Source organism: Nipponia nippon, unplaced genomic scaffold, assembly GCF_047370975.1.
Source record: "Nipponia nippon isolate SJK-2023a ecotype South Korea unplaced genomic scaffold, ASM4737097v1 scaffold_3, whole genome shotgun sequence".
Lineage (NCBI taxonomy): Eukaryota > Metazoa > Chordata > Aves > Pelecaniformes > Threskiornithidae > Nipponia > Nipponia nippon.
The window spans coordinates 52061157-52089092 of record NW_028262347.1 but is presented as its reverse complement, the minus strand read 5'-3'; the positions used below and the strand labels follow the sequence as shown (position 1 = coordinate 52089092).

General features: G+C 37.8%; 1 protein-coding gene across 3 annotated transcripts; it reads right to left on the bottom strand.

Moving 5' to 3' along the window:
• Positions 1-191: 191 nt before the first annotated feature.
• On the bottom strand, positions 192-27467 carry NEDD1 (NEDD1 gamma-tubulin ring complex targeting factor). 3 transcript variants are annotated; one of them, XM_087767308.1, is made up of 15 exons: positions 27365-27467; positions 25669-25812; positions 23639-23733; positions 22061-22177; positions 20742-20882; positions 13172-13401; positions 12001-12202; positions 10876-11062; positions 7857-7988; positions 7618-7665; positions 6954-7177; positions 6064-6220; positions 5585-5741; positions 3220-3286; positions 192-2568 (listed from the first exon to the last, which is right to left on the bottom strand). In XM_087767308.1, exons 2-15 carry the CDS (start codon positions 25802-25804, stop codon positions 2464-2466), a joined length of 1998 nt encoding a protein of 665 aa, XP_087623434.1. In that variant the 5' UTR covers positions 25805-25812; positions 27365-27467; the 3' UTR covers positions 192-2463. The 3 variants fall into 3 exon arrangements, with proteins under 3 accessions (XP_087623434.1, XP_087623432.1, XP_087623433.1); XM_087767306.1 differs by lacking the exon at positions 27365-27467 and adding an exon at positions 26985-27119; XM_087767307.1 differs by lacking the exon at positions 27365-27467 and adding an exon at positions 26961-27008.
• Between the last annotated feature and the right edge of the window lie 469 nt (positions 27468-27936).

Here is a 27936-nt window from a genome sequence, read left to right as displayed (position 1 = left end):
AGGGGGAACTGTACATCTGTTCTTTACTCTAAAAGCATGAGGTAAAGTGAACATGTCTGTTAAAAGGATTTGATGGTCTACATGAAGCCACAGAGGCAGAAGAGAGATTACTGCAGAATTTTAGGTAGATCTCTACATATTCTTTGGCTCAGGCTCTTGTCTGCTGAGGTAGAACAATTACAATATAGATTATTCCCTTTATAAAGTAGGTCACCACAGCATTTTTTTTCCCAAAAGGTTAAAACAAGCTTTATTTTAACATACAAATCAGATTTGTGTACAAGGCAAAATACGTCCCTACAGTGGTAGGCACATTGGGTCTCCACACAGCATGTGTAGCCACTTGCACTACAGTAATCCTGAGATATGGAAAAAAGCCCTAACACTCTTAAAGAAAAAGGCCAAAATGTCTCCTTTTAATGACTCTTGCTATAATCACCTCCATTTGGGAATGAAGAAAAACATTCTACAGTTCTGAGTCAAGAAAACAAATTATATACAAGCCAAATACCCAAGATACTTGTCTAATTCCCTGCTGTCGTCTGGGTATACTAGCAAGAGCACTTGGGGAACAAGCGATGCAAATATGCAAGGCTACTTCATTAACACTGCAAAGCATATAGAAGAACTGTAAGATATTTTTGCTACCTTCAACTACTATTGTCTTCACGAACTGTGTGGTCAATGTGTCAAGCTTACACATCCTATGAACTTCTAAAAAAGTTCGCTACATTGTGTGTTAAGTTACTAAAATAAAAATTAACTTAGTTTGCTTCCTTTTACTACGAAGTTATGTGATATAGAAACACTTTTAAAAGCTTATAAAAGCAGTAGAACTGCAGACATTTAAAGTCCTGTCCCTAATATTAAAAACTACTTGAACACCCTCATTTTGCTACAAGATTGTATATGTCATTAGCTGACATGAAAAAAAAGGAACAGTCTCTTTTTTAAAAAAAAGTTCCAGATAGGGAGGAGGTATAGCTAGGGGTTGGGTGTTTTTTTTTAGTTTTACAACATATAAAAATAAGTTACATTATATATTATGGCTTTCTTATTTAGCAGAAGAGTGCCATCATGGATTTAAACACTAGATGATGTAACTAATTAACTCACCATGTTCTCAGAATTTCCTTGTTTGAATTTTAATGACTGTGTGAAAAGAAACGACAAAATATTATGGGAAAATTAAGAAGTCTTGAGGACAATTTAAACAGCAACAAGCACTTGTAGAAGAAGTCTTTCAGGGAAACTTTAAATTTAATTTAAAAATTTAATTTTTAAATTAATTTAAATTGAAGTTTTAATTTTATTTAATCTCTTGGCACAAATAAAGGCCAAGCCAAACCTCCCATGAACTTTAGCAGAGTCAGGGCTTCATACTAAGCTTCATGTCAGAAATGTTTACACACAAGTATGATACCATTATGCTACTGAAGTAATGATTTCTCTTTAATGTGTGTTATGTTAATCATACAATTAAGATACTAGTTAGATTTGGTATGCAGCTATCTCAGAAAGGCTACAATAATGCTAAACCAACAAGATTCAAAACTACAACACAACTGCTCAATATATGTTGTCCACTATGAATAAAAAGGAAGGGGGTCGGCAAAAGATGTTTGAGTCGAAGACTGAAAGACCGCATTTACACAATGCTATATTACTAATGGCTGAGTATACTTACTTACATTTTGAAGTCTAAAGTTGCATTCAAATTGGACGAGCTATGGCAATATTCAAATACATGTAAATAAAAAGAATTCTAGTTTCATAGCTAAAGTTGTAACAAAAATCTCATTGTGCAGTTGAAGTAACGTTTGCAACATCAAAGTTCACAGCAGACAAGCACAAATTTCAGACTTATGAATATAGTAAGAAAGATCATGGCACTGAATATAGGAATATTTTCAAGCTCTAGTTTTACTGAGGATAGAAGAGTTGCCAGTTGAATAAAGTTAACTGAATACTGTACTTTCCAGCTCCTTATAAAAAAGGCTCCACGTCATGCAGAAGATGAGCTTTCTCTCCCCTTTTTCTCCAAGGAAAGTATCTGAAAGGCAAGCTACAGTGATTGTTTCTGACAGCATTAAATAAAGAAGCAGATAGAAAAGTAGGTATATCAAAAAGTTCTTACAGAAAAGGCATCCATCCTGGTTTGATTTTGTTTATAAAAAGGCACTTCACATATTGCTAAAACTCTGATAACGTACTTATCCTTTTAGTTTTTCTGTTAGAAGGATGTATTTCAAGGTGGTTAGCAAATGTTCTTTATACAGTGTTTATCTGTTACAAATTTTGTAATTACATATAGTATCTTACACCATTTATTTAGAAGAAAAGATTCATGTTCAAAATAATAGCAGGTCTTCATACAATCCTTCAGTGATGATGGAGGATCTGTCATAAGCAACACACCACCTGTAGTGAGTTCATGCTAATAAAATTAGCAGTGTAAACGTTTCAGAAGTGAGTCCTCAGTCTTTTGTTTTCCTCTCGTAGTCTCTCAATTTCAGCTACTAAGCTTTCATTTACAGAATATCTTTCAAGTAAAGCGTGCATTTCATTCTAGAGAAAAGAAAAAAGCCCTAATCAGCAGCTATAAAGTTAATTATTCCAGTTTTAGACTATCCATTTTCATATCCCTTTTGAAAATTAAATAACCTAGATAATATTGTTTTTAAAAACTTTTGATAAGAAAAGTAAGAATTTTTTTTTATGCTGACATACAGTATTTTGATCATTAATACATTAGTGAATATTTTATCAAAGGATAATTTGCACTTCTTCAGGATGCGAATCTACTAATGCAGGTTCCATTAAAGTGTTCAGTACCACGACAAGGTCTTTTTAATGCAGATCAAAAGAACAAAGATTCATAAAAAGGTGAAGAACACAGCACAGTTCAGTATGCATGCAGTACTTATAAGTGAAGCTTTCTATTTGAATTCCATCTGTCTCCTCCTTACCTCAGCTCTTGGTCCTTTCCAAAGGACAGTTGAATTTTTTTCCCTTTTGTCTTTTCATAACTCCTGAAATATGGAATTCATGATACCTACCCAATGCATATCTTTCCTTTATTTATCAAGCATAAACGAGTTTAACAGATTCCAATTCATAGTTTCCTCCTCCTTCACATCCAATCCTCCCTTTCTTGCTCTTAATAAGCAAAATTGATTTTCAGTTTAATATATTTCCCACCGTGCTCTTTGTACATACCAACTGCATATGGAACTGCTTGATCATCTCCACTTGCAAGTTCACAATATCTCGGTGACATGCTTCTCTGGGGGAAGAATTTCAAAAAGGACGATGCTTAGTTTTATTTAAGAAGCAGTAATTCTCTCCAATCCCCAGCACCCAGAACTCCACACTTCCTCACCTTCATGACACTGTGAAACGTAAGTCTAAAAACCTTTAAGCCATGAAAGGTACTCCTCTACCGCTTATTTTCTGGAATATTTTTGTTATGACATTGACTTTCATAAGTCCCATTTTTTCCAGTGTACAAAAAGGATCATTTCTGTTTAGAAATATGAAAATATACGTGGCAATATCGAGATTTTTTTTTTCGCTTGCAAGCTGTAAACTTTGCTCATTTTTACCATTCAAAGCTGATGTTCAATCCCTCGATCACAAGTATCGTAGAGAAAGATATTTATCTGCAGCTGCAGATAGAGCTTTTCAGTACATAACTTTTAGCACTCTTTTGTACGAGGGCCCAAAACATCAACTATGATAAATGATAGTTATCCTCAAGCCCACAGAATGCCCCAGGTTAATCTACATAAGAAGTAGTGTCGGTGTTGTCCATGAATTGGCAAATTCCTGTCAATTCATGGACAACTATTCCACACTACAAAAAGCAAGCTTGGAAATACCCTTTGAACACTACACCAATACAACAGTTCCAGACGCTGAGGAAGAACAAGCCATATGCTCTTCCTGAACAGCACATCACAGTGAAATCGTCTGAGACCGAATACTGTGCTGTGGGTACCGCTGGCCTGAGAAAGCAAGGCATTTCTTAAGCAGATCTTATTTCATTGTCCTTTCCTAAAACATATAGCAAACCCAAAGGGAATCTATTCTTCACTTTCTGTTTCCACAGGTTATTGTGCTTCAGAACTGCTATCGGAGGCAAACAGTCTTCTTCCAGTGTATCGAGCACAGATGCCAGCTGGCAGCTTAGAAACCCAAAGATGTAGGTTATCTCCCAAAGGCAGGAAGTTCAAGAAACAAGCAGCTTTTCAGAACGAAATGAGTTATATATTCCTCCTAGTCCCTTTCTAAGGTCCTTGTTTTTTCCCCATTACTTGAAGAGGAATGGATTTCAGGCAAGAGCGATAAAAATCCTTTCCTCAGATTCCAGAGGGTGAAAGGTGTTTGTATCAATGAGAAGCTTGCAGTGGCTCCCTTCCCTCTTACTGACCTCAGTATAAACAATCTTTTACATTCAGTTTGAATGTATCTACAACTTACAACTGGGAAAAGGGCCAGCAGAGCCTTCCAGGCACTCCAGGAAGTGCAGGTCAGAAAAGAAACACAATCTCTGAGGCTCCAGATCTCAGATACTGGAAGTACAAGACTGACAAAGATACCTTCCAACACGGGGATGCCTGAACACAGACTTTAAAGAAAAAACATCTGCAATCCATAGACTGCATTTTAAGTCATGTGAAAGTTACAGTTTTTAATCAGATGTGTGATTATCACCAAAAAATCCCGGGGGAGTTTTACTGTACTGTATTCTTAAAGACATTTAATAACATTCAATGTATTCTTCTGTTGGCAGATACAGAACAGCCGTAGCACACGGACCTACTAAGCTAGTTTTGCATTGCTTTTTGTCATCAAGACAGCGATACTTCTCCTGCCCGGCAATCCTTTTCGCCTCCACCATCTCAGTCAACCTACTTCATCTTAAACATGGGTTGGGAAGTGATCCCCTAGATACAACTCTCTCAACTGCTCCATCTTCTTCAAACTCCACTCTAAATCCATGCTAATTTGACTGACTGACTTCTTTCACGACAAGTGGCCTGTTAGTTAGGTGTCCACAAACACAAAGTAATCTGGCACCAACCATCACTTACAGCACAGACGTTATTTTAATGTCAAGCTTCACTAGTGGAAATACACACAGTATTTTACCTTATACATGCCAAGCTAACAACAATCAAAACCAATACAAGTCAACTGTCTAGATCAAACTCTCCACCATGTCAGCTTTAAGAGAAATTTATCTTGCTGGGACAAGAGATGAGCAGAGAGGGAGAGAAATCAGCACAAGGCTTCATGAAAGCAGTAAGGACCTCATTACGCAGATAAATTTACCATCCGAGAAGTACTCAAACACTCACTCTGAAAACATGTTAGCAAAGCCATACGTTAACAACCCTCAGAGACATCAGTCTAATTAGTCATCAGAGCTATTAAAAATAAATAGTTTCATACCTAGATTTCCAAGATTAGGGCTATTAACGGTGTCATTTTCTAATGCAAGTAGAAAATATGTTAAAGCGGATGCTAAAACATCTTACTAAGAAAACACATCATTGGAAACAAAAATGAATACCAGTACCTGAAGTCATCCATTGTTTCTTGTATCATATTCTGAATGAAGTTTATTTGGATTGATGTCAGAGGTGCATTTGGTCTGCTACTCCCAATGGTTTCTACTATTTTTTCTGACAATGAACTGGCAACTCCAGCAGTGACAGGTGATGTTATCTTTGGACCTTTACAATTAAAAATCAAATAAATAAATAAATAAATCAAATAATAAATAAACAAATATCAGCAGAATGGGGTACAAGAGGGTTTTTTTAATTTGTCTTGAGGCTTGTCAATATTTTACCTCAAATATTACCTAGTAAAAAAAAAAAAATTAGATTTAGAATGAGTCTTTTCAGAGGCAACTAGAGATGTTCTACGAGGGCTAACTGGATTTACAGAAGAATCAAGATTGGATGTTCTGTTTTAATGCTAAGGCCATTTTATCAGGTTTCACATCAGTTCGCAATCAGCCACACCAAAACTGGGCCAAAATGATCAACTTACTTATTGAGGTAGTACCATTTACTGGTAGATCATATGCAGGATGGGCCTGAATATTCTTCACTGGTCTCTCATTTGTATCAGCAGCCTTTGCAGCAGTGGATGATGGTGGAGGACTCAAAGTTACAGATTCTGTGCTTGATGAGCTTGATTTTGAGAGCTGACAATAAAAATAATAATTTAAAAAAAAAAGATGAACTCTACTTATTACAATTATCTAATTGCACTTGAAGACTACATTTTCAGGAATGCACTTTCAAACATTTTTGGTTTTTGGAATCTAATCACAAACATATGCTTTTCATTTTCTAGCAAGACATCTTAAAAATTGATTGCCAAAATATTCAAAATTGCCACAAGTGTGCACACACAGAAAGGAGTGCAAAAGGCAGGGCCTCTTAATTTTCGCATCAAACATTTTGTGGCGAAGTTATAAACATCATTGCAAGCAAACTCAGACTTCTCAGAAGCAATACAAAAGGAGCCAGGGTCTCAGCAGAAGCATATCGTAGCTCAAGAAGGAAGAAGAGGCAGATGGAGACTAGGGGAAGAAGAGAGGGTGGAACTGACCTAATAAACAACAAACAATCATACTGGTGCAACCAACTAGTGATCATTCTTGATTTTCTAGAAAAATCAAAATATTCCTCAGGCTAGCGCAGTTTTGTTTTGTGTGAACTTTTGTAACCTGAGCTTACTTAAAGAGAAACATACATTTATCTTGCATTGCTGAGCACTTAAACTGAACAACATTTTACAGATTTGTGTTAATAGTGTGAACATAGTTGCAAAATAAGATTAGCTGGGATGCCATTAAGGATTTTTCCTTCAACTAGTAGTATTCTGTCAAGATTCTGAAAAGACCACTCATAACAAGAATTAGTATAGTATACCTGCTTCAAGGCTTCTTTAGATTCTTGCTTTCCAAGATTTATTTTCTTAGTGTCAGTCTCTGGATGTTCTTCTTCTACTTTAACTGGAGATCCCATGAGCACATGTAATGGGCTAGACCGTATTCCTTGTGCACTACTGCCCACTGGGTTTCTTTTTACTGGTAAGGCAGAGGTGAGCTGTGGGAGAAAATCCAAACCCAAAAGGTAGGACTGAAAATCCAGACCTAAAAAGGAAAAGGGAAAGGTGAAACATACAGGTCAAAAAAACCAAACACACACACCAAATCAAACCCACAAATAAAATGCCTGCACACCTACACAAAACAAATAAATAAAAAAATCACCCAAAAATGCACCCCACAAAAACTAAATCCAACTTACACTGTCACTGTCCTTATGAAAATAATAAAGCATGAAAAGCCTCCATATATCACTATAAACTGCATAACAGAAAAACAAAATCACTTTAGGACCATACTCTTGGATTTCCTGTTACCATGTTGTGTCTTAGCACCTCAATGTGTTCCACAGTTTCCAGAAAAGTTCATTTGTTTCAGTGTCTGCTTTCGTGATTGGTTTATTTTCAATGGTACAACAAAATTAGCATGTAAGAACTAGCATAGGCCTCCACTGACAAAGAAAAATATACTGAAAGTATGTTTACCATCTCCTTTTCCTTGAGGATCTTCATTCGCTTTACTTGCAATAATATCTACAAAGTACCAGAACATAGACAAATTCAGTGTTTATTAAATGAAACCTACATCAATATTCGTATCATTGCATCGAGTTCATAATCGAAGAAATTAAAATACTAAGTAGGTACAGCGGGTGGTAACACACAAAATGTCATGCTATATGCAAGTGAATGATGCTTTACGAATTTCAGTATTAGCAACTTACCATCTCTGACTGGAGAAAACACATCTCCTAAACTATTTCGACCCAAATCATCAAAATTATTTAAATCGGCACTTTTCCCATGATCTGTTTCTTTTGATGGAATCACATCCAAGCTGCAACTATGGGGAAAGCCTTAAAACGACAATAACATTCAGTTAGTAACTGATGTTTTCCAAAAATAACATACATCATCCCTAAACAATCTCACAGCAAGCATGATGCCTGGTAAGTCCAGCAAGCACTTTAGAACCTCCTACAGATTCCAGTTAGAGGGTCGACTTTAACTTCCTCATTTGGGCTGTCATCATAGGTGAAGATAACTAAAAGCTAAGATACTTTTTAACAAAAATAAGATACATTTGGATTCCTTTCCTATTTTTAAAAAGGAGAGGTGTCAAACTGGAGAATGGACTCACTTTCAGATAAATCTACATGATGGATGCAGCGACGTATGCAGCAAATTTACTGTGTATCAGGTGAAACGAAAACTAGTGAATGCACCTTCCGCTAAGAAGGTGATCACATTCAGATGATCAAAATTTAAATTTATTCTGCAACAAGAGAAACCTGCTTCACTGGAGCCATTAAGCATTCTAAGGGAAATTCTATGAAACATCTATTTTAAAGCTTACCTGATGTTAGGAAATTCTCTGCTTATTTCTAATATTAGGAAATCAGAGTGGGGTTACAGTTGCAGACAAAAGAAACTTCTTCCTAGACCTTTCCCCACCCCACCCTCAAGCCCCATCCCTGACCCAACCCAGGGAAAAAGTTAGCTTCTGTATGCATGGTAGCAGGGACAGTTGTCTGAAGAACACCAGCATATCTTAAGTCCAAAAAACCCCCAGTAATTATTCAAACTACAGTTTTTAGATGAGGAATACATGGAGAAGTGAATTGAACTGCTAAAATAACCACCTGAATAGCTTTCACAATTTAGTATGTTTGAAAACCAGATCAGCACTGTAAGCAAGCCACTATTCTGCCCTCTCTGAACTCCTAACTCTGAAAGTGCCTACATTTTGCTTGTATAAGTTAAGATCTAGGCAAAGAGCATTAGTGCTGTGCAATCCATAAATAAATATCCTATAAATAAATCACCTGTACATACAAAAGCTTTACTTTGTACCTACTTATCTAAAAAAAAAAAAAAAACAAACAACAACAAACCAGTGTTCATAAAACCTGTAACTACTTCTCTATGTGGGATTACTTGTTCAAGTGATCCAAATGTGACTGGATGACTACAATTAATCACGTCAAAGTATTTACATAAACTGGGACTTGAATCAGGTTTCGGATTTCACTTTTAAATATATTAATATGGCATGTTTCCCACTCCTTCAGATGCGTCAGTTGTGACACATACATAAGATTACATTTGCTAGTTAAGTAAATACTTGGCATACTGAGTCAAACTAGAAGTGCAGTATCAACCTGTGCCAGAATCTACAGAGGATCTACATGGAAAAAGCATAATAGAAGATAGGGCAAAACGTCTTTTGCATATTTTTACCCATTCCTAGTAATCTAAATGTAGTAAGTACCTAAACCAGAGGACGGCTGTTAAATAGAAGTTTATGGGAAGCCAGCTCAAAGTACACCCAAACTTCTCAGCACATTCTGACTTCATTTATACTTCCGTACTTTAAAATACCTGTGACAAAAAGCCCCAGTCCATTTATAAGCTGTATGAACAGATGGTTTCTTGTTTTAAATATTGTATCAGATCACTTTACTGAATGCCCCTTATCTTTCTAAAGTTAAACCCCATAATCGGGGTTTAGAAAAGTTTCCACAGAACAAATGCAGTTTGTGGTCTCTCATCCATTCCCATTTTTAAGTTTAAACACCGTATCTTCTGCAGTATACAGAGGTCTTTAATTCTAAAGTGAACATTCAGTTTAATGAAAAATACTTGTTTTACTTGGTAAGCCTTTATTTTCTTGAAATATTTGTTTGTTGTGCCTGGTCCTATTTAAGGGGTGACAGCCATTACATCTTCAAAGAAAGATAACAAATCATATATTTTAACAGAAATAAAATTTTCCACACCATTCAGTAATGTTGATTAGCAACAATTCTTGCATACATAGGAAGCATTCTACTTCGTACTTCACTGCATACCCAAGGGAGGTCATTAATACATGTCCCTATGGACTGCAGTGGCTTATTGCCTAATTACTGTTGCTAAATGTATTTCTCCTTATTTAAAAAGGGAGGGAAAAAGTGCTGTTGCATTAAAATGGATTGAGGACTTTTTCAAGAATCAAACTAACAGTGCTACTGATTTGACCATATTTTCAGAACTCTTGAATTAAATAAAATTTTAAGAGTACATTTCACACAGTGGCAAAATTTTAGAATAATGCTCAGAATTCTTAAAAAAAACTTAGTAATTTCAGAAGCATAAATAGCAAGTACAGTTATACAACTAATCATACTTGCAACTATATTTAACATCTTTCCTACCATGTGATATTGGAATCATGCCTCATACAAAAATACAGCTCAGTTCTCACTTGGGTTTTTGGACTACGGTTTTTTTTCCTGTATTTTGGTTGGTTGTTTTTTTTAGATGAGGTCTGTTACTCCTGTTTATTAACAGGATTACAAACCATTAACTCTACATTCCACACAGACATTGTGTCAGAAAATAAATTATGTACATAAGGATAATCTACAAGTTAGAATGCAAGAGACAGCCCCACAATATCACCATGGAGTTTTCTCCTTTAAAGTATAAATACATACATTTGCTTCAAGTCCAGAATTTTAGACTTCATGTGTCTGAAGCTTGTAGTAGTACCTAATTCACTTCCCACGGTCTCATAGTATGTCTAATGCAGTAGGGGAGGGAAAAGAAGGTGCAGATGTGCATGCACATACACACAGTTCTTTCAAACAAATGCCCTTCCCTCAGTGAAATTTTTATACTGTAATAGTCAAGGCATGAAATAGTCCTTCCATCTTCTACGTTATGCCAAATATGATTATAAGAGTAGGAAGAAGACACTACCTGTTTTCTCCTGAAGAACCTCTCCTCCCTTATTCTCATTTGGCGATGCCAAACTAGATGAAACTGTTGCTGATGCTTGAGAGGCAATGTTTTTGATGCCAATACTTTGAATTCCTCCAAGATTACTACCAGCTTTGACTTCTACTCTTTTGGATACAGGTTTATTTGAAGAACCTGTAAGGTTAGACTGAAGAAAAAAACAGAACAAATTAAGAGAAGTTGTTATTCCTTCAGCTAAAAGTAAAAATATAAACCAATATTCCTTCTGTTTCAAAATACTAAAAAAAATTCAGATCAAGTTGCAAAGGTTGCCTAGGAGATATGCTTTTACAAATATATAAAAAAAAAAAGAAGTATCTTAACGTAACTTCAAAGAACATGGAAGACATCTGTATTATGATATGAGTACTGTGTGGACCTGCAAAAGAATAGCAACAGAACTTAAGGTAACAATGGAGTGACCTGGCACGAGCCAATTTTGATCCTAGGCTTAGGCATAGGAAAAATAAGAGATTTCATTATTAGGGACTCCAAATTGTAAGCCACTAGCAGCAAGTGTGCAGGAAGAAGAGGAAAGTCTCAGAGTGGTAAAGAATCTGCTTCAAAGGTTCTCTCCATCTCCACTGAATGGACGTGTGGGGTTTCTGGAGAGAGTAGAGCCCAATTAAGTCTTGGAAGAACCTCTTAAGCCTTCTCTATTATTTAATCAACTTCACTGTTTATATGTGCCTGCAAGAGACCATATATAAGACCATGCAAAATACCTCAAGAAGGGCAGCTATGTCTCTTCCCCTTAAATGGAAAGGCCATTACAGATCTTTCTTCTACTGCCTACAAATGAATCTAAGGTGCCACAAACTCATCTGCAATGGCAGCATATTCACACCAGGAAATATAAGACTAAAGTTTCACTCATTTCTACATCGGGAGTGGGGAATTCCACATTAAAACCCCCTAAAATGGCACTTAAGACTGAGCAGTTTATAACTTCTGTGTTGGTATGAACCACTTTTGTTGGCATCTATAATGCTTAAAAATTGAATGCTAACATTTTTTTAGAACTTAAACTTATGCTTTGCTTTCACTAATCTGCATATTGAGCAATAAAAAGGAAAGTTTTTTTACCTTGGAAAAAGTGCTACTGAACTGAATACGTATGCATTTCACACAGCCTTTGTGAGCAATAACTGTTTTCACTGGTGATGTCAATTGTCTTAAGTCATACTGGCAGATTTTTCCCCGGGAACATCCTACAGCCAAAGTAGTACCATCAGGCATGAAGTCTACTGTTGTCAGAGGAAAATCAGCTACTATTGTTGTCAGTAATCTTCAAACAGGAGAAAGCACAGGATAAAGAAGCTTTTAGAGTTCAAAAGTTAGACTTTTCAAAACAGAGTACTTAAAAAAAAAAAATATAAAAGCTTTCGTAATTCAGCTACAGGTCAGTAGTTCCAGTTCTCCAGTGCCAAGTAAATTCAGTGAAATATCTCACGGAACAGTGGATTAGGCTTATACTAAGTGTTCATGCTTAACAAATTAAAGACTGCATATGCCCCAAACGACTTCACCAGGACAGGATCAAGTTGCCTTCATAACAGCAGTTCTTCCCAAGCCTATGAACTCTAACCTTCCCACAACTCTAAGAAGAGCTTCAGGTCCTAGTTTGCATCCTTCTGCTACACCCCCTCCAAACTAGAGCCAGACTCCTGCTTTTATTCAGCTGGAGTGAAAGCACAACCCACACTGGAACCAAAGTCTCATGAAACCACTTGCCATCCCACCCTCTTACTACACAGCCCCATCACCTATGCCCCACACTTCCTGCTCTTTCAACCAATACCCTCCCATATTTAAGGCTCACTATCTCAGCAACTCTGCGCACCTTACCACAGCTATGTCTCGTATCTTGAACTAGAAAAGCAGGCAAGCTAAGCTCAGGTGGCTGCAGGTCCTCACAGGCTGTGCTGCCCATCACAGAAAGCTAATTCCTCCGTATCAACAAGAAAAGCCCATAGACAAGCACTTGGAAGAGGTCACTCATATGTAGCATCTCAATTAGTTCCCACATGCCTTGGGTTTTTTTGATTGTTTGTTTGAGGGTTTTTTGTTTGCTTTTTTAAATAAAAAAAGCAAAAACGACTATGGGACAGGTTCTCCAGTAGTGATAATGCCAGCCACTTCAGCCATTCTGAATGTGGTCTGAATTAAACATTTCATGTCATTGTTAGGCATGCTTTTCCAGTTTATGAAAACCAAGGATCCTTCTAAAAAATCAAAAGGTCTTTAATATACTCACTTTTTACTTGAAGTATCATAGAGAATAATTCTTTTATCCAAACCTACAGTTACAAGCAGCAGCTTATTGACTGGAGAAAAGCAGATTTCTGAAGCTGGTGCTTTATGAGTATTTTCAAAATTATGATATGGGTTCTGGCTATTTACATCCCACAGTGTTACATTTCCACTGTCAGAAACACTGCCCAGCAAGGATTTCTTAAAGGATGAATATTTCAAGTGTCGAATAGGCTGCAAAACAGACAGAAAAAAAATGGATTTCAATACCACTATTAAACACCATATTAAATTATTTTCTAAACACACAAACACATTAGGAATACAGATGTTACATTAAGTTAAAGTAGTTTACAAAGGTTAACCACTCTAAAAAAGTAAAACAACAACAAAAAAAAAAAATTCATTTTGCATTACAATGCCATTTTTGCTGTCAAGGGGGCAGACTTTTGGGGTTTTTTTGTACCGCTATGGGGTACCACATGAGCTGATCAGCAGAATGAAGGACAAGGAAAAAAAAAAAAAAAAAAGAAAAAACTTCTAGAAAAGTTTCTTGATTTTTCAGCAAGTATCATGACATCATACACACTACAAAAAAAATCACACCACATCTAAAATTAAAGGAGTGAAAAGCTACATTATTTCACTGATTGGTCTCCTGCGAAGAATGTTAAACTTCATTCCCCTCCACTGATTTTAAGTACTTGGATGTAAGCCAATTTGATAGGACACACAGACTCCAGAGTTATAGAAGTATGCAGGTCCTGCAGAAGAACAGACTTCACCCTGTGCGCTAGGGCCACAGAAGAGGATAATATGCCTGGTTTATCGCATGCAACCTTACTATCACAGAACCATGTACTACAGGAACTTAAATTGCCTTTCAGAAGCAGGTTAAGTATTTTGTTTCCACCATATTGCTGCAGAGGATCTTTCAGAACCTCACCGCTCTAATACTGAATTACAATACTCAATTTCCAGATTAATTTTATTTATGACCCATTTGCACTGACTCACTCCTGTGACAATAACACCCTTACACTTAATTTGTTTCCCTAACTCCCCAGTGCGGCTTTTCCCTGTTTTAATAAACAGCGACCTCACCTTTCAGGCTTTATTTTGCTATAAACAATAAGCAAGACTCAGTCTCCTAAAACTGGTTTTTCAGTACCATCAGAGTCTCCCAGTTTGAATCTTTCTTGAATATGGACAACCAAAATCTTATATGATCATCAAAACATTTTGCTACTGCCTTTACAAAGGCAGTAACGCTTTGTTTTATACTGTAAATATTCATCCTGACATATCCTAGACCGCATTTTCTTTTTTGTGATCCAATCTGTTTTGGTTACTCATTGCCATTTTATGATCAAGAAGCCCAAGTCCTTCTTTCCCTTGGGAATTTTCAAATCCTAGTCTAATATGAAAAGCCTCAGTTGTGGCCTAAGTCTGATACCTTGATTTCTATACTGTTATAGTTGTTCTCATGTCTATTATTTCAATCATTTTTAGATACTGTCACAATCCTCTCACCTACAGGCAATACCTTCCAACTGTGTCTCATCATAGCTCTACTTCTCATATTATAACCATTACTGAAAATATTAAACAAGATTAACTATTGATAACTCAAACAAATACTGTTCTTTCAATATTACCTACTGTCTTCTTTCCTATAGCCAATTTCTTACCCATCCTCAATTCCTTTCTAAACCTCCATCCTCTCCAATATTTTCTTCACAAGGCACTGAATCAAGTGCTTTACTCAAGTCCAGACAGATAAGAGCCATTACATTTCATTTGTCTGAAAATGCTCTCAAAAAGCTATTATATTATTCTAGTATAATCCACATCGCAATGCACTGTACTGGATTTTATCCTATTTCTCTCTTTAACTTCATTTTAATGGAGATATTTGTTGGTTCATATGCCTCCAACATAATTTCTAGCACTTGTATTGCATGTCTCATTGGAAGCCTAATTGCCCCACAAAGAGCACCCTCAACTGCATATTCAAATAGGATAGAAGATGACTGTTTATAATTAATATGGTCCCCTACTGGACATGATGGAGACATTGTTATCAGCATTTTTCAGTTTATTTACATTTAAAAAAGAAATATTGAGAGGCTCAGGAACAACAGCTTCAATTACACACATGATCTACATGGGAAACATGCCTGTCCCTCACAGTTCTCTCACTTCTTCACCTCCCAATACATTCTTTACTGCCCTGGTATCTGCTCATGTTCCATTTTTTCCCTCCTCTGTCCTCCTGCCCACCAAGATTACTGTCTCCTAGCTCTCCTACCAAGTCTCCCATTTTCTTTTCTCATTTCTGCTTCTAATCTCAGAGGCCCAAGGCAAGTTCTCCATTTTTTTTCACATACATACCTTCCCCATATTACCTCTGTTCCCCAGTTCTCATTGAAGTCACGGTATTTCCTCAGAGCAGCTTCACAGTTTAATTTCAGGTTGCTGATGAAGGAGGTGTGAGGTGTGGGGAACCTCCTATTCACTCCTCACTTTCACTGAATTAGGTTAGCAACAAACTTCACTTGCAACAATGCAATTACTAGATCAAACTCAAGGAACAGAGGCACTTAAATCTGTGCACACTTCTTTGAGACAGTCAAATGCATCATATTGGCATCCCTGACAGTATGCTACATGTCCAAGTTTCAAATTCTTGCCCAGACAGCTGGAGGCATGAAAGAACCTCATTTCTGAAAGGCTGCTTGACAAGACAAAACCAAAACTTTTCTCTTCCCAGAATACTTCATATATATACTTTATATATATACTTTATACTTTATATATATACTTCTTCATACTTTATCTGAGAAACACCTGGGTGAAAAAATATAGCTTTACGCTTAGCACAGTTAGAAACAGCAGACAATCAAGCCTCATATGGGAAAGCATCAAGTAGTAAGATGCAGGCGGTCAAACTACATCACTTACAATAAGTCTTAGTTACGTTGTCCTCATTTCTCACCCCATCCATAATCAAAAAGCAAATCAGAAACTGTATTTTAGAAGGAGAATAGGCTTCATGAAGTAGCATTTTGTCTTTATCTTTAAAATATTGACTCAACTCTACATGAATTTTATAACAAAACAAACAAAAAACCATCATGCTATCCAGTGTTCACTGGAGTGAAGTTAAAACACACATACAGCCACTATGAAAGCTAACAAGTAGACACAGGAAAATATCTTTTTTGTGACCCAGTGCTGCAAGGGAATGGGACGCCTTGTACAAGAAGAGATGAACTATTACACTTGATCAGACATTTGAGCTACTTAGTCCCACACATATGTATAAAAGTGTTTGAACCTGAAGTTCTGAAAAAGGTAAAAGGGACCCCTCCCCACCCACCACTGGAGACAGATCCAGGATAATCTAATGCTAGGCATAAGTCTCTTCCAATTAGTTAAAACCAAAATTATCTCCTTTATAATATTCCTTTTGTTGTAATTCTCAAGTTACTTTTCCAGCCTTCTCCCTCTGATTACATTTATTGCCAAAGAGGATGCTAAAATCAAAAGTCATCAACTTTGTGTTCACAGAGAAAATGTTACCTTTTATGTCACTGAATTTATTATTGTTTAACTGTGTATCCTTTTATGTTGTGTTATTTAAGAAGAGTCTTTCTATTTTCTTCAGTTCCTTTCTTTTCTCTTTACCAGACTTCTTCCCTACTTCTAACCCCTCTGTACCTCTGCCAATCCTAATTCTGTAAACTTTTTTTGAGCTGTCACACATACTACTCTAGATCAGATTCTATCATCTATTCTTAATTTAAATACGTTTCTTCATCTTATTTCTTATACTTTCTAATGTTTTTCTCTATCTTAGTGACAAGAAACTAACATGTAGTCAGTTTTCACCAAACAGTCTTTAAAAAAAATGTACAGAACTTTAGTACACCCCTAGTTAAGTTTTTCCCAAAGAAGCTGAACTTCATTTGTCATCTCCTGTCCCTTTTCTTAACTTATGGTTTAGAAACAAGAGTTCTGTTACTCAGATTTTGAACACTAGGGCCTCCAACGCAGCCTATCCGAAAATAGCCCCGATACACTTCCTTGGCCTTTGTACTGCCAGCAATAGGAATCCTAAGCCTAAAGAGGGCACATAACCCTTATGGTTTAACTGCAAGGTTTACTAGTTACAAGAAAAAAATTAGCTAAGGATGTGGGAGACAAGTTAAACATAGGTACTTTTCTGAAAAGAAGCTTGAGAATGTTTACAGATTACAATTTCTCCCACATAATCAAATGGCAAAGGTGTGGGACATGTTTCATTGGGAAAAAATCTGACTAGGCAAGCTTAAGTATCTTACCTGCATTGGGTCTAGCGGGATATTTAAGGTACTTGCTTTATTTTAAGGCAGTGTAGCTGTTCAGCAGGTGAAAGTTAAATATGCTTAAGTAAATATCTGAATAGAAGTGTGAAGACATCATCTGTTTTCTAATGATTTTAGTCACTAATACTAAAATAATTTCAAAATTATTAGGAATAATGCAATTATTTGGAAAGAGTCGTGTTTTGGAACTAACCTGTGAAGACTGGAAAAAAAAGCAGCAAACATGAAGCAAGTTTCACTACATCTTAATAAGCCCAACTCCTGATGATCTCTGGAAATTCCGCACACACAGAACTACCAGAAACATGTTTAGCACAAGGTGCTGAACCCACAAAGAGAAAATTAAGTCCTCTTTGGAACATTTTACCAGTCAACGTAGTACAAAAAGCCATATACGTCTTTTTGCCTTAGCTGTAATAGGGGTAGATTTTCTGTAGAAAATAAAAGTACATTTTATCTTTAAGCTTCACAGTAAAACAGCCAAACAAGGAACAGTGCGCTTCAGAAAATGGGTGGTCCATTGCTAAGAAGGACTGGTTACACTTAGGGTTTTTCACTTCTGGAAAACAAATGAAAGCCCAAAACTAAACCAAAAGTAGTCTAACGTCATTGATTACCTTATTTAAAGATAGCACAGTTTCTTAATCTCCTTTACAACTTAGTGAGCCTTATAAGTGAGAAGGTGGATGTAAACACAGTTGACAGTCTTCAGCTTTTAAAGCTATTTCACTATATGGAATGACCAGAACTCATCACACTTCTTTACAAATCAGCCGGCTGTTCAAACAACTGAACCAAATCCTGTTGCTAGGAGAATAGCACCAGGCAGTGAAGACTTGAACAAACATTATGTTTTGAAACAAACCTTAATTCATCCTCACAACAGCAAGCAGATAAGAATCTGGTAGTCTAAATGAATACCAACAGCAAAGACAAATTATGGGATCTGCAAACAACTCCGTGCAAGAACTCAACTCTAATAAAGCATAAAGGCATTTCTAAATCAAAATCAATAATAGAATATAGGCCAAAACTCATATGAAAAGAAAATTGTTTAAAGTCACAGAAAGCACTGCAACCTTGGGCTATTCTACTACTTGTAGAGTCTATACAATATCAGAATGAACTGGCAAGGAAACTACATTCCACCTTCCTGAATCAAACAGAGACAAGCTAAATTTTATAAGGTTAGTTTGACCTCACATTCCCCAATTGTAAAAAAAGTTACCAGGGAGTGATGACCCTTACTAAGCCAGATGGCTAGTGCCAGGATCAAGCAGGACAATACACTGTGTATCTATTCAAGCTTACTCTTAGAAAACCGGGCCCCTAAACTATAAATCAAGTAAAGGCTTTTTAAATTTAACAGAATTACACAAGTCTTCAGATATTTGCTTCACTGCACAATTAATCCTGCAATTCTCTACAGGTACCAATTAAAATCCCAAACCAAAAATAAAGCTATTTTTGTACATAAGAGCAAAGATAATTTTTAGGATACAAGAAAAGCTGATAAACTGAGACATCCAAGTAGCCATCCCATTACACAACTATAGCTTGATTCCTTTTTAAATTAAGGTTGCAATCAAATAACTGCCCCGCTTTAGAAAACATTATAGACCCTTCAGAAAGTGAATAGTAGCTCTGTGCTTGCAATTAAGTTGATTTAACACTTCAAATATCTTTATCCATCTTAAAGGTCACTCAGCTTTGCAGTAGGCCTCTTGATTTCATCTGCCAAAATAGCTATTCACTGCATCACTTATTCCTAATCACCTTTTGGTGGAAAGAGTTGAACATATCAAACAGGTTGATGCAAATCATCCTCATAAGAATTTCTTAATTTTCCAATTAACTAGCAGCATAGTCCCCCCTCTGAATATTCACCTCAGCTGTGTAATCCAGCCATGGCTGTAGCTCCTGCCTCACATCCACATTTTTCATAAGATCATAACAATCAAATCAGAAAAGTGAACTGACTATATAGATGGATTTTTAAGATCAAACCACCTCTGAAGTACAATTTTACTTCAATATAAGTATGAGACTGGTGATGGCTCAAAGACACTGCCGTACCTAAGAGCAGAGATAGTTTGAATTTAACTGAGATTTTTCAACAGAAAGTATACCACAGTTCCCGTGATGCTATAAAGTCCTAAAAGATTCTTCATTGAGTTACATTGTTCAGACTAAACAGGAGAAAAATTTAACTTCAGACTCTATCTGCAATCTAGGACTGAAAAAGCTGTTGCAGTAACAGAAAATGACTAAATCACAATTTCAGTATTCCCTGCAACATTAAAGGTCAGGTTTAGGACCAAAGCAACAGTTCTGCATCCCCTAAGCAGCTCCTGCTTCTGTAAAAATGACTCGGTAAAAAATATAAGAATGCCCAGAACAAACACTTAGCTGTGCCTGAGACAACGTTCACACTAAGAACACACACTGGAACTTCTGATGGGACGACACAGCTCATTTACTACTGCAGATGCCAGTATATCAAGGGAATTCCCCTAATGATACTCACTAATCCTGCAATACCTTTTGAGTTTGCAAAAAGGAATTGCAGTGGAAAACCCTACTAAGGCCCTTAAGTAGTACACATGCTTTGTGTTTGTCTTTTGCACAGTTTTCCTTCTAACTAGTTATCCCAAACCTTACCTAAACACCTAAGTAGGTAATATAAAAATCTCACTGCTTTTCTCTTTGAGCAGCTGTGCAATTTTAATCTCCAGATGAAATAAATTTATTATTTCCAAATGCAGGCTTATATTCACCCCTACTGTACAGACAGCTCTGTTCAGTTGTACATCGGATTATTCCGGATAAGTCAGAACCCAGGCTATATGGTCTCTGTTCTTTGCAACGGCATACATTGAGTCATGCATTGAAATCCTGCTTTGGCTTGTAAAGCTGACTGGTTTTTGTTCAGTTCTAAGATTTGTAGAGTTTGTTCTTGAGGAACCAGAGCCTACAAAGTAAAATTCGGTGTAACCTGTATATAAGTAAAGGTACTTGAGAAATTTGTATTTCAATGTTACCTATTATTTAAGACTCTGGTTTTTGCCTTCCCGTAAATGCACTCTTAAAAATTAAAAGGAAACAGATTAATAAAACTTAAAAGCTCTTGATACATACTTTCAATTTCTAAACACTGTGAATAAAAGCTTCATACCGGAAAGGAACTTAATACAGATAGCCTACCTGACAGCTGCCATAACCAAAGGGAGTACTTGATAAATTGGTGGTAACACTGTGTAGGATAATTTCACCACTCAAAGATCCAGAAGCAACGTAGCAATCATTCCAATTATACGTAATACATGTGACTTCATCTTTATGATCCTGTAGGGGATAGAGGTTAGAGGGAGAGGGTTAAAGACATTCAGGATAACCATATTCCTTCCTAATCCGTGCTTTTGCAGAGAAACTTCAGCTTGATGTTTTTTTTGTGACCATCTGCAACATTTAAAAAGATTATTTAAGAGTTACTATGTAATATCCCAGAAAACAGCAGCAGAACATACTGAACATCAGCCATTATATTTTAACCACTCTCTGTTTTCAGAAGATTGTTTTAATAAATTAGCAAAGATAATGCTGTCATTATATACAATATTTTAATATGACAACCACAGCGATATCTACCACAGGTGTCATTCATTAATGTTATTTTAAAACTAAGGTCTTCCAGAAACCAGTGATCATTTGAATACACTTTCTGTTAATCCGATGTACTACTGCCAACTACCCCTTCTGTCACCTTTAGCATTAAACATATATTTACCAGATAGCTTTTCAGTATAGTTATTTGCAGTGATGATATCGTGTTTACTAAATATATAGGGCAAGACAATCAAGTACTTCTAGTCCAAAAAGGAGAGAAAGATATTTAAGTATTGTATTAGCTACTTAGTAGTTTTGTTTCAAACTGTAACTTTAAAAGTCAAGAAAAAAAGAATAAATCAAAGCTAAAGTTCCATAGCCTCTTTAACGGTGGTCCGAAACGAGGGCAAATCATCTACTGAAAGCATCAAGGAAGTATACTAGACCATCCTAAGTTTTATGTATCATAATAAGCTTTTAGAGAATTCATACTGGATCAGTTGGAAGAAGACCACCATGTCACAGTTTTGCACAACATTAGTTCTACTACAGTACTCTACAAATACAAAAGTGTTTTCTTGTTTGATGTATCAGAGAACAGCAATGCTGCCCTTGGAAAAAATCCCATCAGAGAACATCAATACAAATTCACAAAATAAGAAGCCTATTCTGAAAACTTAAACATACATTATTATGGAATTGTACTCTGAAGGCATCGAGTTAAGTATGCTTGTTACATTAAATATGCTATTTACAGCACATAAAGAACACAAACTTGAACAAGACACATATGTGTGCTAGCTCCTATCTGTGAGCTTGATCCTAGAGATGTATGACTTAGAGAAAGTATATTTTTTACATTTGGCAGCAAAACCTGGAAGTCATGAAAGCTACAGTTCTTCCTCAGCCAAACGTACCTTAAGGCTACGGTAAACCTTTCTGGATTTCAGATCCCAGATATTAACCGTGTTATCAAGGCCTCCACTCACAATATATGAGGAACTCGAATTCAAGCTCACACATGTCTGTTTTGCCTGACGGAGAAGGGGGAAAAAAAGTATGTTAAAGATAATTAAGGGATTTATTCAAATCTACCTAAAAGCTTATTGATAGGTGTTTTCATCTTCATTAACACAAACAGTCCCACTGACTGACAGAACTATTAATACACTATAGTCATTTCCCATCAAAAGGCATTTAAAATCCAGTCCAGTTTGGACATATGTCTAATATACTTTCAGATTTAAATACATTAACTAATAAACTCCCAAATGCTCACATTTTCCCATCCCCATTTCACTTTTTTTTTAGCACCTTTTCCTTCAATATGTATTTTCCCTTTAAATTATAGCTCTTTAAAGTGCAATCATAGACTTCTATTCAGGTACTGAGTTTTTAAAAGAAAATGCTAAGTTTAGAAAAAAACTCCTTAAAAGAAAATCAAAAAGTTGTCTCAGTCATGTATTTCACATTCCCTAAACATTACAAAGAATATTATAGCAGCAAACCTCATAATTCAGTAAAGTGATTCTTTTTAAAATAATCACTGAAGTACCAGCTTTTGAAAAAAATGTCAATCTTAATGATAGACCTACATCGAGGACAAATTATTATTCAGTTCTATCATGTTGAAAATTCACTTTTAAGTTCCTGAGATTTGAATTAAGGGGGGGGAAAAAAAAAAGTCCATCTAATTATTGACATGGGAAAACTGGACATGATTGCATTAGTTATAGCTCAGATTCAGTGAAATCTCCAGGACAAACATTCCACCTTTGAAAGTGTTTGCTTCAGCAACCTAAAAGCTGGGTTTGAACACCTTTTCAGAAAATCTCCAGTCCAAATTAGCATTATAATAGCTACCCAAGGAGAATAATTAGAATGGTTTAGAACACTAACAAGTCATTCAAGTAACCATGTCAAGAGACTCTTTGAAAACTAAGCCCAGCATTCTGAAGAGTTTATAGTGCCACACTTCCATTTAACAGGAAAAAAAAAAAACGACCATAACAGAAGTTCTCCTATTTCACATATTTCCAGAAGCCAGTGCATGTACGCTCCAAGAACAACATTTATATAGACTCATGTTTTTCAATGTACAATTCACAGGCATGCATGATACTGACTATTCAAATTGGAAAATGAAGTTCAAACTTGAGCTCTGTTCCGTCCCTACACATTAGATCAAGTCTGAACCACTGACTGCCTCAGGCTATGACACTGAGGCTCAACAGGCAAACTCCCCTAGCAGAAAGGCATCAGATGCTAGCATAACAGCATCCGTATTTCCTTACTGGTAGAACTATTTTAGAAGCACTATTCCCCCCGCTCTTTATATGTATTCAACTATACCGAAGGAAATGTTTTTACATACATGCCATAACTCTAACAATACTAAAATTAAATTGATCCCAATATGCAGAACAAATGTTTTACAAACAGTACACAAGGTGGAGTGGGGAAAAAAAACAGGGAAGAGCATTAGTCATACTTACTCCTTCAGCTATTTCAAAGAGTGGAACAGGTTTGCTTTTACAGCTTGAAACAACTATTTTATCACCAGCAGCAGAAGCAGTGGCCAGGTATCTATCTTAGTCACAAGTTATGGACCATAATTGTATTATACTGGTGATTAATAAAAGCAACAGTAAGTTTCCCTTACTGAACAAAAGATAGATTGGTTAAACAGTCTAAAGTACTGTACCTTGAAGGGACCTAGAAATAGAAACATAAGGCTATTTTCCAAGCTTTCATTAAGAAGCTCTTGCATTAACTACAGCCTTACTTCCCAATACAAGGCAGAGCAATTTCTTTCAGAAAGAAGAGGAGAAATATCTGGCAGATATTATTTAAGAGCTCTTTACCGCTAAGGCAGCTTATCCAGTCCACAATTTTGTTTCCCCACCGCCCCCAAGTAAGCGCCCCATTTATCACTAGAGTTCAAAGGAACGTCTGTTGCTGTTAGCAGACTATGGATTTAAAGAACAGTCCTGTTAGTGACAAATGTTAAACTACTTCACCATATAGTTTCTAGAGTACAACAAATGTTTGCTAATTTGTCTCCCTCTGTACTGAGGGAAGAAAAAGAAAAACCCAAGAAGAACCTTTTATGACACGAATACAGAACTACAGAGCAGGGAAACTGCCTCTGCACCCCCACCACACTAATCAAGTAATCATTTAGATCCATGTCCTGTATGTCTTAAGGCCAATGCTAACTGTGATTTTATATTCACTTATTTAAGAATATAGGTTAATTGACTGGATTTAACACCAAAGAACTGGTGAGCAGATTACTGCTTGCTATTTCTTTCATTATTTCAAGGCAACATTCTAGCTTACAGAATTATGCAGAACCAAAACCCTTTGGCTTTACCCCAAACAAATTAACAAACATTCAAAAGCATATAGTTCATTGTTTCAGTTTTGGGGGATGAAGAGGAGACTAGGTGGAAGAAAGCATGTCATGACAAGACAGACTGTTTATAGCTAAAGTTTACTAAACAACACATATACATATATAATTTTTATATATATGTAATTATATCTATGCTTCAATTTCTCTGCAAGCTCCATAGCTAAAACATTCATTTGTGCTCCGATTGTTTTAACTTTTTTCTCATATATCCACTTATTTGCAGACTTAGAGGACAGACACATTCAGAACGTGCAGGACTTAATTGTTATGTGCCAGCATCCTGTCCTTCTTTTACATCAAGATCACACACTGCCGCCTTTTCCTGTGGCAGCCATACAAGCTGTTCACCTGACAGTGCACAGTTTTCATTAAATTTCTCATATGTTCACCTAACACATGGCACCTCATCTCATTATCCTATAATAGGCTTCCAAGACAGAGGTGAAAGGTCTAAATGGGCCAGATGCATTTTCATGCATAAATCACCACCATCCTACAGATGTTTTCCTACACATCCAACACATTTGTGCTTCCTCCGTAAATGCTACAAACAGTGCAAAGAAAACCAGTGCCTACAGAGTAAGAGGTAAGTGTACACTACCAAAGACTATCAGAACCAATCAGAAGCTGTTCAAGGAAAAAAAAAAAAAAAAACCAAGAAAACAAACCAAGAAATCTTTCCTTACAATTTTCCTCTCTACACTATGTATAGAATTTTACCACACTAGCAATTGCTTTGTTCAACCTTGTCAGTTAACTAAGCACTGCCTTGAAAGTGAATATTGTAATCAACTATCGAAGAAACAAATGAGTAAGCTTTACAGTTGGTAGGCAATTCAAGCATATCATAATCATTAAAAAAGTGTTAGCCTCCTAAAGGAAGAGAAACTTTTTCAGAAGCATTTACCAGCATGAGTTTATTTTGTAAATCACTTCAACACAGAGAACCACAAAATTTTCTTCACAATATATACAAATCTTTTTATGCAAGACTTCAAAACTGCACGAGGCCTGTGATTTACAGACACTTTAATAAAAAAAAAAAAAAAAAATCACTGAAATTTTGCTGAACACCCACAAAACTATGGCTGAAATTGTAAAGGATACTATTGCTGGCCCAACATAGTGAGCTGACTGGATGTGGGGGTGTATGCGGGTTGAACTGCTCCACCACAGTTAGAGATGAGGAATCCCATATTTTAATGTCATCTCCTGATGAAGCAAAACGTATGCTTTCTTGCATGGCTGCACCTGTTTTTGCAAAAACAAATTAAAAAATGAAAATATATGTATATAAGAAGTAAAAATATACAACAGGCAACTTCACAAGCAAAAAATAATTTCACCTATACCATTTAATACTGTTTTCTTGACAACCAGGACATTTATTTGGAGAGTTAAACAATTAGTACCGTTCAGCTGAATATACTACTGAAAGCAGCAGACACTCCACCTTTTGTTACTTGAATTCTTGCAGGAAATGTACGCTTTCCTTTTCACAAAGGAAAAGCCATCCCCTCTATGATATCAAGAGACTAAAACGATGCTTATATCGCCACAGAGTTTACAGCTGCCGAACACGAAACCGTGAGTATTTCAAGCACTCGCTTCCCACCAGTAGATGGAGATAGACAAGCTAGAATCAAACCGGCTGTTGCAGGGGAAGCCTGGAAGTTCGGACCTGAAGGACTCACTTCAGCGTTCATCTCACCACCCTGGAGGACACATCCAAGAATCCTCTAAACTAAACCTTTAACGGTAGAACACGAGCGACAATGAGTCACTTTTCAACGCAGCTTACACAACATTAAGAAACAAAAAAAGACCGCCAGCAACAATGTACTACTATTTGTTTTGACGGACACTGTTTTAAGAGTTAAAGCCAGGCTAACCGATTCCAGGTTTGTAAAGTTTATTGTAAGCTTTTTACTCCGGCTAATTTTAAACTAGCAACAAACGAGGACTCAAAAGGTAAGCCTTTCCTTCACCTGGATGAATAACCACCCTTTAGCCAAAAGTTTACGGGGCGTTTCTACATAGCTTTAGGCCACTAATTCTCATTGGCGAGGATATTTTAGAGAGGTGCGTAACACTGACAAAATTAGCCAGGAAACTCAGGGTCCACAACGGCCTTCGCTCGGCCGTTGCCCAAGGCATCAGCCCGCGGAGATGCTACCTGCCCCCTCGCTGCTCCTCCCGCCTCGCACGGGGCTTCTCTCCCCGCTCCGCACCTTCAGCCCCGGAGGCGGCGGGACGAGCCGCTCCGCGCACCCGCGCCCAACGGCATCGGCATCACCACCGCCCGGCCCCGGCCCCGGCCCCCCTCCCGCCAAGGAGGGGCCCCGCTGCGGGCCGCCACCGCGTTCCACGCGCTCCCCGCGGCGCGTCGGGACGCTCACCTCCCCCCCGCCACCGTTGCCCACCTGGCAGGGCGGGCACCGGGCCGAGCCCCTTCCCTTCCCCTCCCGCCGCGTCCCGGCCCGGCCCAGCGCCTCCTCAGGGATCCGGATCGGGATCGGGCCCGGCACCAGGCGCCGGCCGCCCCGATTGGCTCAGGCGCTCCTGCTCCCAGTTCCCTACGGGGTCCGCACGCACTCCCGGCCAATGAGCGCCGCCCTCCCGCGCGCCCCTCCCCACGGGCCGACTTTGCGCGCCGCATCCAACTTCACAGCCCGTCCCAACAGCCCCCGCGCGCCTTCGCCTTCGCCTCCCCCGGCGGCTACGGTGGCCCGGAAGGGGCGCAGCGCCGGTCGGGGGCGGGCGCGCGCGCGCGCGCGACCGTTCCCGCCGCTCGGGCCGTTACCTGCGGCGAGAGCCCCTGTGGAGGCCTGGCCTGGCCTGGCCTGGCCGGGGCATCCAGGCGGGCCCGAGCCCGGGTGTCTGAGGGGGGCCTGTAGTGCCGGGCCGTGGCGGGGCTGGAGGTTTGACAGGTCACCGCGCCCCGGCGGAGGAGCCTCCCGGTTGGGGCCTGTGGGGAAACGGGGTGGTGGCGGGTCACTGACCAGCACCGAGCCCCTCCCTGGCCACTGCTGAAGGAAGCTGGAGCCAGCTATGTGTTAAGCGATAGATCCTGCTCTCCGCAGTAGGCTCGTTTTGAGTGACACCAGATCCGGTACCTGCCACGTTTTAAGTTGTAAACTTGGAGGAAGGGCTGTATTTTCACTACTGAGTAAAGAGCACCCAGCACAGCTGGCCCGGTCCTTACTCTTCACTGGGACATCTTGGTGGCAGATCATAACAAATAGTAGTAATAAATACATTCCGAGCTGAGAAGTTCCTGAACCTGTCAACTCAAGTCCGTTCTTAATTATGTTCACAATATACCTGTTTGTACCCCATTACACGCTTCGTGTTTACCTTCAGTAACTGATCAAG

Excerpts from the sequence above, each read along its gene's own strand:
- NEDD1 (XM_087767308.1), bottom strand. The coding sequence starts at position 25,804 with ATGCAAGAAAGCATACGTTTTGCTTCATCAGGAGATGACATTAAAATA. Across the intron at positions 12,203-13,171 it reads TATGATACTTCAAGTAAAAA|ATTACTGACAACAATAGTAG; the intron begins GTGAGTATATTA and ends TCCTGTTTGAAG. Across the intron at positions 3,287-5,584 it reads GAAACAATGGATGACTTCAG|AGAAGCATGTCACCGAGATA; the intron begins GTACTGGTATTC and ends TTCTTCCCCCAG.